This window comes from Lepidochelys olivacea (genome assembly GCF_965140295.1).
Source record: "Lepidochelys olivacea isolate rLepOli2 genome assembly, chromosome: 11".
Classification (NCBI taxonomy): Eukaryota; Metazoa; Chordata; order Testudines; family Cheloniidae; genus Lepidochelys; species Lepidochelys olivacea.
Window position 1 is genome coordinate 9,646,236 of NC_140421.1, and position 12,911 is coordinate 9,659,146.

The following is a 12,911-nucleotide window of genomic DNA, read 5'->3' on the forward strand; positions in this document are numbered from 1 at the left end:
GCAGAAGCTGGTGACATCCACCCTGTGTTCGGCTTTTGGCCAAACAGAGGGCATTCCTTTAGAATCCTTGATCTTTTAATCTTCAACCCTTCGCTGCTCTCCCCCGCAGGGTGCACTGGTAGAAAGAACTCTCAAGGACTTGACACAGTCACGGGCAGACACTTATTCTGTCACATTCGGTTCCCTAACCAGTAGAGGACTTCGGAAAGACCCTCACACTCAGTGCCCCTGCTCTGCTACCAGGCTGTCAGCCATCTAAGAACAAGGACAGGAGATAGCCCAATGACAAGATGACACTGATGTTGGAGATCAAGTTAGGAGGAATCTCCCAAAACCATTTGTTCAGTTGCAGAGACCCATCTATCCACCCCCTACATAAAGGGATGCACCCAGTATGGTGTACAGGGGATGTACCCCTTGCTGGCCAATTTAGGAGGTTATTTTAGACCCAATTAAAGACTGAGGAGCTGTAGCGATTGCTGAAGGACAGTGCACAAGGAGTGGGACAGATCTCAGAACAAGATCAGAAGTGAAAGTCCTCTTTCTTTTTCTTGGACAAACCTTCTTTAATGGGTCACCATCTTTACCTGTGATGTAACAAGGAGCTAAAAACGAGGGAGAGCCTGGGGCTCCTATAGAACAAAGATTAAAAGGGTAAATATGACAGAACCCAAACTATCTACCTAGAGAATACCAAGGTCCAGCATCACATGCTATCAGCCTGAGTAAGACACAAGTTACCAAACAAATCAAAGCCACAGGTGAGTCGGCAGGATCATCCTAAGCCAACACACAGAAAGCAACCACATTACACTACCCAGCATCCTACCACATTACTGTGGGGGTAAGATGTTAGTGGGTTCATGAACATGCCAGGAATTCTGGGGCTTTCTTTGAGCCTGTGACATTGTAGAGGTGGCAGGAGCGAGCTAAGACCCCACTAGCCCTTAAAACAACAAAGCCTCACTGGTTCCCACTGCATGGAGCTGAAGAGAGGCTACTGGTCCTGCTACAAACAAAGGAAGGACGAGCAGATCTCCTACCCTCAGCTGAAGATTTGACCATTGCTGCCTGTTCCCCTTGAGGTGATGCGGGGAATGAAGATTCCAGAGCAAGACTCTGAGGCAAACACTTTCTCAGCTGGGAAAGGGGAGCAGGTGATGGGAGACTGTAATTGGCACAGGTGAAAGCATGGCTCTGAAGGGGTAGGTAAAAGAACACTGATGCTTCCTCTAAAAAGTCACCATGAGAAACTCGTGCTTTCTAAGGAAAAGTCACTATAAAAAACCTACAGCCTAAGGCCCCAACCCTGCAAACACTTATTATTATTTATTATTTGTATTAACATAGTGCCTAGGAACCCCAGTCATGGACATAAATTATTTTATGAGCCTGAGTAGTCCCACTGAGTTTAATGGGATGACATGTATAAGGTTACTTGGACGTGAACATGTTTGTAGGATCGTGGCCTAAATAAATACTCATGCCATAAAAGATGGAGTCACCATGGGGCAAACACAGGTATAAAACTTGGCTGTATCAATAGTGGCTTTTCTTTATTTATAATAATACAATTTTTAAAATGCTTTTAAGTTCTTTATGTTAAAATCCTTTGGTCTCTTGTCCTCAATCAGAATAGTCTAAATGCATGTAACTAAAGAGCCATATCAAGAGTTTATTGGGATAAGGAAAATTGCTAAATGATCACTCAAAAACAATGCTAGTTTTAAAAAAAATTCCTCCGCTGGTAAAAACAAAACCCTCAACAATACAACTCGCATCTCTGTAGCAAAGGGAAGCAAAGCAAAACAAAACACCATTTCCCTGCTTCTGCTATATCTCATTCAGCCAACAGAGGGCAGTGTTCCTCAACGTTCTGCAAATGCAGCTTTACAACAGTAATTCTCAGAGGGAAGAAAATAGGCAGCCGGAGATAGAGAAAGAAGTGTTATCAGATCACAAGGTCCATCCCTCTCCTTCCACACCATCCGGTCTCCCTTCCCCTCCCAGGAAGGGCGGGATCTACTGGCCCCTAACAGAGGAAGCATCATTTATTAAACTGACAGTGCACTTGACCGTAGCCAAATGGGTTAGTGTTTTTCACTATTGTGAAGATTTAAAAAGGTACGCAGGCACAGTACTTTGTGTCTGATTGTTGTGTGGTTTCGTTGTTGTTTGGGCAGGCCAGGCTACTCCTCTTTGCCCCACAAGCACTGCTTTGGGGGAGCTCTGGAGGACAATGAGGAAATGTGAGACTGTGAGATGTACTAGGCACCAAGAGGAGTGCGCAGGGTGGGAGGGCTGCTCCCCTCACACGCTTGCTGGCTGCTCAACAGCACACAAAGAAGAGAGAGAGAGAAGACGTGTCCAAACAATCACCGTCTGGGCACTGAGCCAGAGTTCTGGAGCCCATCTCTCTCCCCGGCCAGAGAGCCTGCCGGCCCATCCCCTGCCCAGAGTTTGAAAAGTCAGTACTGGAAGGGAGTTTGGATCTCCATTCCCCCTCCCTTTACCAACTCTCAGGGGTAACCAGTTCTTCTTCTTAGCCCATTACACCAGCCAGGGGAACACTCTCCCTCACCCAACTCCTCACAGCAGCTAGGGGAGACCCCCAGTAGTCTGGGGGAGTGGAGAGAAGAGAGACCTGCCCAAATCAAGAATCATGGGGCACCTATTCTCCAACCGACCACCCAGCCCAACACTACATCCCACCCAACCAACAGCCAGAGACAGCTGCCAGGTAGGGGAACACCTAGAGGAGCATCCATGATGCAAGGGGGAGTGAGACTCACGGTGTGATGGGAGCAAGACAGGGTAATTTCCAACCACTGGGAACCAGGAAGTTGCCCTATATGACAACACTATCTCATTGCCCTTTCCTTTGTCTTCCCTTCCCCACCTTCTCCCTTCCTGTTTCCTACTTTCACTTCTTGTATCTTGTTTCCAAGTGGATTGTAAGCTCTTCAGGGCAGGCTTTGCCTCTTCCCGGCCTTAGCGGAGCACTTAGAGAAATTGGGCCCCCACCCTTCTCAGGGTGAGAGGCCCTACAGCAGTAGAAATCACTCTAATGGAGTTGGGAGAGGATACACGTATTGACTTGTTGGATTCTCTGGGGGAGAAGGAAAGGAGGACTGGAATGTTGGGGGAACAGCACCATTTTTACACAGGGGGTTGGAAACGTATCACGGATTTTGATAGGATATTTTTGAGGAACGTCCTTATAAAAACTCTAGTCTAGCAGCACATCACTGCCATTTCCCTGATTAGGACACAAGGCACTAAACAAAGACAGACTGGATTCATGCATCTCTTTCATATCTTCTCTTGAATTTACTCAGATGGCCAGAGCCCCAATATCCCATGCAACTCACACTGCTGCACATGGCGTTAACTATTGTCATGATTTCAGTCTTTTCAGATTTGACTCTCTTATTATTTTGGTGACACCAATATAAACCCAGAGCAACTCCAGTGAAATCACTTCATATTTACCATAGAGTCACTGAGAACAGAACTAGGCATGCCCTAAAATCATATTATGCAAAACTAAACCAGGACTTTTCATAAATGGTGAAGTTGCAAACTTCACCAATGGCTGGTACTAAGCACACACAGTCAATGTACCACTCAAAATTTAGAGTTCTGCTTATTGTGAGTGACAGTCAGACCCCTCTCCCTTCCAGTAAATATGGAATTTAACATGGAGTTTCACCAAAGACTTACCTGGCTGTTTGGATCTCCAAGTAAGTTACATATATGTGGCACAATCTTACTCAGTGTTAAACTCTGAGCTCCGGATCTAGGAGAAAAGAAAGTGCATGAGTATGAATTTTTGGTTTGTTTTTTTAAATGTATAACACTCGGAACCTAGTAACCCAGGTCTATGACAGGTCCTGACTTACACGTTGAGGGTTGCAATAAGGCAGAGGCAAATCCCTTCTCTCGTCCGGAAATTCTTGTGTTTGAATCCTCCCAACAGTCTGTCCCACACATACTGCAGAAGACAGAAAAGAGGGTGGAAAGAGAAGAGGAAAAATAGAGTGGGTGGGGTTTTCTTTTCCAGCTCTGGCACAATTTATCATCCCTTGGATTTAAATATAAACTCTGTGCCCACACACAAAAGACTAGGAGGATTTCTGGGTGGAAGCTTCAGGACGACTGTATTAATCTCAAAAGTGACTAATCTTTTGTTCTTTGTTGAGCCTTTCAGTAACTCACTGCTAGCTAACATAACACCGGTTTACCAGCACAGACCTGCCAACCCCCAAGGCACAGCACCTGTGACACCTGCGACTGCCCCTCCTCTAGTGGAGCCCTGGCTAATGCTCAAACACACCCATCTCCCAGCTGTGCCCCAGTTCCTATGCACCAGAGAGCTCTGGGCTGTGGGGTAGGGAAGCACAAGCATCAGCTAGTGAGCATTTAAACAGTGCAGGATGCTGTGTCCATCCCTACCTTTCTTTCTTCCCTAAAATCTTGGGACAAATCAGAAATTAGGAGAGACAGGGGGGCAACGCTCAGAAACTGGTGCGCTCCTAGACAAGCAGGTAGAGCCAGAGAGCGTGTTTACATAGCACCTTTCATTTCCCAAGATCCCAAAGAATCTTTCCAAACAATACATGTGCATCACCATTGAAATGCGGTAGGTAGAGTTTCAGTAACAACTGTGAGGGAAGAGAGAAAATATTGGCCAGGGACAAAGCCCTCATTTTACAGAAAGTATCAGAGGATCATTAACATCCATGAGAACAGAAAGGTCCTGGGTTATATAGTAGTCATCTGAAAGATCCAAGCCCAGTAAACTGTGTAGCTCTCAGTGGACCTAACTCAGAAGAGGAATAAGTCAATTTCACTCTGCTGGGATTGGAACCTAAGGTTTAGAACATTAATAAACCATCCCTCCCAGATCTAACTGCAGCTGGTGTAAACATGATCCATTCTCCATAACCACCTTGGGAGATTATCCTGTGGACATGGAGACAACGGGCCAGTTAGCATGCACCCATTGGGGAAGGTGACTTTATGGCAGGTCATAAATACGGATTCTGACATAGGTTCTTTGTGAACACGTTCAGTGTATTCCAAATGAGTCATTACTATACCTGAGGATTAGTAGCTTGTTCCATAATTTTTAGTAGCAGAGCCTGATCCTGCTCCCGCACTGAGTCTTTAGCATCTCCCAGCCTGTCAAGTAAACTGGGCAACACTGGAAAAAACAAAACACCAAAGTCTATCAGAAAAAAAGCCAAAGAGTATCGTAGTTAAAATCACATACACACACTTCAGCAAAGCAGAGAGAATTCTGGGACCTCACTAACCCACAATGTAAAGTTTGTCCCCACTCACTTGTCTGTGATTTGACCCTGAAAGGTGCTGAGCACCCATAGAACGGACAGCACTCAGTACCTCTCAGGACTGAGATCTTGACAGTTTTGCATTAATTAAGATGTAATCATTATGACAGTGGTACTCTGTGACCGCTAAGGAAGAAGGAAGCAGCAATGTACCGTCCTTGTTGCAGAGGCCGGCAACTAAGACAGGAAGTACTGCAGAGGCAGAGTGGTCTCCAGAATGAGAATGGAGAACACAAGGCTATTCAGGGGAGAACCCAGAGATTTCTCCCAAATAAAACACGAACAAAATCTTAACAAAAACCCTAGGACACTGAGAATGCACTACTGGCTCCCTGTTTTACAGACGACGGCGCAAATTCTCCAGACCCAAATCTGTGCTGAACCAGACAGTGCTCTCTCCCTCTCAGCTGGTTAAAGTCAAATCCTCCACGGAATTTAAGCTGTGCTCCTGTGACTAGGTGTTGGTTGGGGGCTCTGCTGGCTCCATAGCGGATGAGAGCATACACAGCAACAAGGGGACTCAGCATAGAGGCTAATCATTTAGGGCCAGAGTCTGACACTTTACTCATGCTATTTTAGTGGCAGAAGCTGTGAAGTACCAGTCCTGATGATGCAGCCTCTATGGTATATGGAAGGTTAACAAAATAATCCAGATTAGTGACAGTGGACCATATTTCTGTTTCTCTATTACAGCCAAGTAACCTTCTTTAAATGACAGGCTGCCCGGGTGTGAGTGAGGGCAGAATTTGGCCAAATATATTTCAGATGGGCTAACGATCCCTTATACTTTACCTGTGCCTATCTGAGCTTTAAAGCGATCTTGTAACCGTGACACTAGTGCAGACAGGATGTCCATCCCCAGCAGAACCACCTGCAAACACACAACAACAAAGACAGCATGTTAGCGTGCAGTCAGGCACAAGACACCAGGATAGGCAAGACTGAAGGGGTTTCCCACTGCAGCAGCAATGCTGGAATAAATGTGCTCATAAAAGAAAAACAAACCTTTCATGCATCATATAAGGAGTTCCACTGCAATGTATGCCATTTAGATCTGCCCACTGCCCAGCATAGAATATGACCGTAAAGAAGATTACTTACCTACTTTAGAGGAGCAAGGAAAGGATTACCGATTTTTAAACAAATTGCAGTCCATACAATCAATCATTATAATCACTTTCACGGACATGTTCTTAAATTATTTATTATATATATTTGCAATTTATTATTTCTATTTTTTATTGATTGATAATTTATTGATATTAATTATAATGTATTACTAAATAATGTATAATGCAACTGCGTTAATTGTATTTATTATCCAAGTTTAGAAAAAAATTAAACTAACAGCAATAAATAGGGACGAGTAAATAGATTTTTTTTTATTGAAAGTGAAAGTGTTTGTCAACAGTGTTACTTGGAATACAATCATGATTTTTTCTTTAAAGTTTATAGTACCCCTTTAATAAATAATGATAACAATTTAAAAAACATTCAGAGATTGTAAAGGGCTTTGAGATCTGCTGATGAAAAAGCCCTATATAAGAACTGGATGGTAGTATTATTTGAAAGCACTGCATATTTTGCAAAGTGCTAAATAAATGCTAATGAAGAATATCCACCTAATGATATCTTGTTAATTAATAAAAAGTTACAGACATGCTAATTATAATTAATAATATTAATTAATATTATTATAATTATAATTAATAAAGTGCTATGTATTCTTTGTTAAGCATAATAAATAAGTGGTAAGTAATAAACTACCATTTATTACTATTACAATTTTAATAGTGGTAAACTGCTTTATGCATATTAAGTTAGCCTGGCAAAATTCTACCCACCCCACTCTCTTAGGGCAAGTAAAATATCAGTCAATTGGTGGTTTGGTTTTAAGTACGTGTCTGTTTTTATTAACATCATATTAACATCATTGTGGTAAAGGGCGGGTGATCTTTCATAAAAATTTAGTAAAGCTGTCTAAATTTTAGATCATTATTTATTATTACTATCCTCAGTTCCATCAATGCGTGCATAAATATCAATCAGCCCAAAGAAAAATGCAAAAAAGGATGCATTTAACCACTTCTTCATTCCCATTTAATGCCACAAACTTTGCTGTGAGACTGTTCATTCACTCTACTCTGAAACTCCGAAGGAAGGTTCGCCAGCGGAATATGCAAATAAGCACGCTAGGTGGCGCAGTGCATTATGGGTACAGTCGTGACTGTCGGCCGAAAAAGTATTAAAACGGCATTAACCGACATAAAAATGACAGACCTAGACACTGTACCGTGATGGACTCCGTCCCTAAGAGAAGCCACGAATGAAAAAGGCGTGCTCAAAACACGCCGTCGCCACAAGCGAACTAGCCATGCAGAGTCCCTCCCCGCATTCCCATTAGGCGCTTTCGCTAACCGTCCTTATCTTGGGGTTGCGTTACTGTTCAATGAACGTATAGTGAGAACAGTACTGCTAACGCCAACACAACACATGAGCGCCCGCTGAGGCTTTTGCTTTAATGTGGTGCAATTTTTGGAACCTGCTCATTGATGCAACCTTCTAATTCGTTGTAAAAACAGATTAATATTAATTGGGTCTGCTTAATGTAAATCCTTTGTGTTTCGCTTTCTGTTTTCCTTTCACCACCCTTAGCCGGTATCGATGAGACTCTGTGGATTACGGATTATTTTTCCCCACCCTCCGTTTTATCATCTTTGCAAGAATAAAACGGAGAGGGAGGGGGCAAACGTGCATCGGGAAAGCACCTTCCCGTTTCTCTCTATACAGAACAAGTAATTAGAAGAATAACCACTAGATGGCGCAAGGATCTTTGCTAAACTCACCATTTTAAGCTCAAGACCGAAGTGTATCTACTTCACTTATTCCCTTTAACCAAGCCTTGAAAAGATGCCTTTAGCAAATCATCAAAACAGGAATCAGCAATAATTGCTCCCCTCTTTGTAAGCAACATACACACTGTCTATTCCCCCAAACAGACAGCTCAGTTTACCTATTCAGTGTTGCAAAAACAAGAACAGTTCTGCAAGGTTGAGTTATGATTGTTAGGAATGTTTAATTAAACTTACGTTTGTTATAAAGCTTCCTTAAAATTTCTCTTTGCAAGTCTCTCCCTGCAGATTTCCTATTCCAGGGCAATACCTTAAATTACCCGCAGTACTATGCAGCCTAAGCATGTTGTGATTTATAAAGCCGATACATTTGCTTATAAAATGTGACAGAGTTTACAGAATAAATCTGAAAAGTATTCCAATTTAATATGAAAACTCTTCCTCAGCCTAGAGGGCAAAAAGGTTCCCATAACATACAGACACTACAAGGATGATCAAAGAGAAGAGAGGGCTGTGCTATGATAATGAAGTCATGTCATCATTACATCAGCGTGTGTTACTACCCACTTGGGAATGAAAGAGCAAGGTGAGGCGGGTGGGGTGCTTGTTTTTTAAATACACTACCCAGTCCAGTGTTTTGCAAATTTCTGTGCAGAAAAACTGCCCAGACTCCATGTCTCCGCCCTGTGTTTTTCACTCTGTTTCTAATTTTATTCCAAACAGGGGTCTATGCAAATTATCATGCAAAGAACTATGAGCAATAAGAAATATAAATTTGCACATTTGGGCTCTCAGTAAAGTTTAAGTTTATTACAAAGTCTATTATACTATGGTGTACACTAATAAAAACCTCTATACATTTAATCATTCAATCACCATCCTTCATACAGTGTTTTCACTTTCTTTGGCAATTACTGGTGCTTATGCTGTTTTTGCAATTACTTAGCATACAAAGATTTGGTGATGAAACACTCTTAATGAGTATGCTTGCTAGTAGAGACACCCATGATTAGGTAAAAGAAACTGGAGTAGCCCTTTCGGTAACATGAAGGATGCAGATCCAGTTTAAACTGAAACACTGATGTGAAATGAGATAAAACAACAATTTCTGGGGAGTTGGAATGGAAAAAGCCCAGGCGCTGCTAGTTTAGTCCGTAATCTTCTGTAACTTCCAGCTACCCAGCTCATCAGTGTAAAGCATCTCCCACTGGTTAAGTATTTTTCCACCAGTTAAAGGGACACAGTCAAATACTTTATAAAGTGTGTTTTTTAACTCTGCATGCTGGCAGGAGGACCTAGGAAGTAAAGGTTTCAGAGGGGTAGCCGTGTTAGTCTGCATCAGCAAAAACAATGAGGAGTCCTTGTGGCACCTTAGAGACAAACAAATGTATTTGGACATACACTTTTGTGGGCTATAACCCACTTCATCAAATGCATGGTGGGTTATAGCCCAAGAAAGCTTATGCCCAAATAAATCTGTTAATCTCTAAGGTGCCACAAGGATTCCTCGTCGTTTTTTCTAGGAAGTAAAGGGTCTTTGCCTTGTTTGGTCCTTTCCTCTACATCAAAGGATTTGCCCCTATATTGGCTCATTTTCACATCCATACTTATGCACCAGGGACTGGGCTCTATACCACTGAAGCAACTGGGAGTTTGACCATTGACTTCTAAGGGAGTTGGATCAGGCCCTACCATTATCCACATACTCCGTCAGTTACTCTGTGCTCCTTTTGGCAGTGCAACAGCAAAGCACAACAGCGTAGGTCCTACATAAAACGCAACCCCAGGGAATCCTGAAACTGTCTTATCAGCTGAGGGCTTGTCTACATACAGATACTGAACGGCACAGCTGCAGCATAGATCCTTGCTACAGGGACGGAAGGAGGTCCACAATCACTCTAGTTAATCCACCTCCCTTGAGAGGCAGTAGCTAGGTTGATAGAAGGATTCATCCATCAACCTAGCTGTGTCTTTACCAGGGCTTAGGTCAATTTAACAACATTTCACAGTGATGTGAATTTTTCACATCCCAGAGTGACAAAGCTAGGTCAATCTAAATTTTAGGTATAGACCAGGCCTGAGTGGCAGAATATTCTTGTTTAAGCAATTCCACAAGATATTTAGACCCTGGATAACATTCACAGTTACTCACATCTGGGACATACGTTACACGACAGCATCTCTTGCTAAGAAGGAACAGTGTGCATGCTGTGTGCCACTATCCGCAGAACTCTCAGCACTACTCCAGCTCCAATGGCAGGTCCTGTTCCGAAGGGAGTCAGGCACCGATCTCATCCAACTTTAATTGCCTTGTAACATGCTTGGGAAAGTGAGAGGAACAAGAGTGGGACTCATCCAGTCTAAATATAAAACCAACAATTAACCTCCGCCCCCTCCCCCAGCCCCTAGGATCAGACAATGGAAGAGCAGCTAAGCCTCCTAAGACTTTTACTTATCTGTATTTCTAATCAGAATTTAAAATTAGCCCTAGACCCAAACCACCACTGTAATTACAGTGCTATATAAAAATCTGTAGTGATGATGACCCCGTGCTATTGTTTGCCACTCCGGATATCAGGATTTGATTACCACACATGATCTTTCACCCAACTCCCAAAGCTGCAAGAGGCTGCAGGGGCAGAAAAGTCAGCATATTACACCTGGGAAGTCCCACTGGACCTGCTCAAGATCTATCAAGGGTTTGAAAAGCCACCCGTGGCTGAAAAGATGCTGATTGCAGTGGGTAAGATCTTGACTATAGGCCCCATCCAGCCTTCTTTAGGCCTCATTACTTCATCACTCCATGACTCAGTTTCCCCATCTGTAAAATGTGGCTAATGATACTTTCTTCCTTTATGAAGCCCTTTGGGATCTTCTGATGAAAAGTGCTATATAAGACCTAAGTATTATTAATATTACTGTCATGGGATTTTAGCCACGGATGGAGCTGCACCAGTACAATCCCCTAATGTAGACATAGTTTGCTCTAGTGCAATGCAACTTGCATTGGTGTAGGTTACCCCGGTTTACCTGTGACATCACTGCAAGCTTTGGCTGAACCAGGAATGAATTAAGAACACTGAACGGTGTCCTATGTGAGAAACTGGTGTGAAGGGAGTCTGGCACATGGGACAAGGGGCGGCTGGAAGGTTTGGCAACTGAAATGGGTGGCAAGGAGATGATCTTCCTGCCTGTACTATTTCTATCTGGCTATGAATTTCTAATGCGTCCCTCCTCCCTGTGGCACCACATACGTGAATTAGCAAATCAAATTTTGATGTAGAGAAGGCACAGTTCTCTGCACAGTGCTTCTGAAGAATTACATTGGGGACAGCAATGAACTAGCCTTCTTTACTGAAAGAAGGCCTGATCAAAGAAAGTGGCAAGACTTAACCTTATTGTGATCTCCAGTGGCATGGAGTTCCACAGCCCTCCACAAAAAAAAACACATATTTTTGCCACTGGCTTTCACTCTGAGGCCTGTTAGCTGTACTGGTCCTCTAGAGAGAGCCAGAGAGAGGGAAGCAATCCATATCCAACCCATCAAGAGCTCTGAAGGACCTTGAATTCAGGACAAATAGAGTCAATTAGGAGCCAGTGCAGAGCTCCATAGACACATACACCCATCCATTTATCTTGCTTCCTTGGCAGATGCTTGTGTGGTGGCTGCTGGGATTCCACAAACTTATCAATACTCAATTCGTGCCAAACAGAATTTCATGCACTTGCCATCTGCTGAGGCTTTTTTTAAAAAAAACCCAGTATCGGCTGTAGCAGCTAATTGCTGACAGCGGACTCTCTCTGCCTTGCTCTCCAACTGCTCACACTCAAAGCACTGTCTGCTCCTGGCGTCCTAGGCTCCTGTCAATTACCAGAATTTAATATTCCCCCTTCCCAATGCTGAAAGGGAAGTCACATCTCATGCTTTTTTACAAGCTATCAAAAAATGCCTTCAAAGGACTTCACAAAATGGCTGCCCTTTAATATTTGGGTGTTGCTGAAAAGCCTGGAGGCAGCCCTGTGTAGTGGAGATGACACATAGGCTACCATCACTCCAGCATAACTGCAAGCGTTTACCAGGCATAGCAGAAACGGTCAATAAGATCCAGCATGACTAAAAGGAAGATGCACCTAAATGTGCTCTCAGAGCCCTGCTTAGAGAAAAAGAAAGGGGGGAGGAGCAGCACAGTGTAGACGATTCAGAGTCAGGAGACCTGGGTTCTGTTCCTCCCTCTATCACCAGCCTGCTGTGCAACTCCGGGAATTCTCCGTGCCTCAGTTTCCCTATCTGTAAAATCAGGATAATGATGCTGAACTTCTTACATATGAGGCTTCGAGATCTGCAAGTGCAAAGTGCTATACAAGAGCAAAGAATTATTACGAAAAGGATAAGGTTTTGTGCCTTCCAGAATTCAGCTGGCTAAATGAGTAGATATTGACAAATTCAAAATAATAATTAGTATTCTCTGATATACGGCGGTGTAGGACTGCAAAGTAGTGACCTCCTTTGGAAAGTGCTTTGAGATCTACAAACAAAAAGTATTACATGAGCACTAGGTAACATTATCATCTGTCCACAAACGGTAAGCTTCACACCTTTGAGGAAAGAAGTATTATCCTCATTTTACATCTTCAAATGTTCACTAACTTAGAGGCCTCCCTTTCTGAGTACCCAATTTGATGCATCTCTGACCTAGTTTCCAGA

The 12,911-nt window shown here is 43.1% G+C and overlaps 1 protein-coding gene across 1 annotated transcript in view; it reads right to left on the reverse strand.

Annotated features, from left to right (window-relative positions):
• The window catches only part of CLASP1 (cytoplasmic linker associated protein 1), a 266,679-nt gene that overhangs the window by 193,879 nt on the left and 59,889 nt on the right, over positions 1–12,911 (reverse strand). The window contains exons 3-6 of the mRNA XM_084643407.1: positions 6,147–6,225; positions 5,103–5,206; positions 3,903–3,994; positions 3,724–3,799 (exon numbers count right to left, since the gene is read on the reverse strand). Coding sequence (XP_084499533.1) covers positions 3,724–3,799; positions 3,903–3,994; positions 5,103–5,206; positions 6,147–6,225 — 351 coding nt within the window. The remainder of the gene's footprint in view (positions 1–3,723; positions 3,800–3,902; positions 3,995–5,102; positions 5,207–6,146; positions 6,226–12,911) is intronic.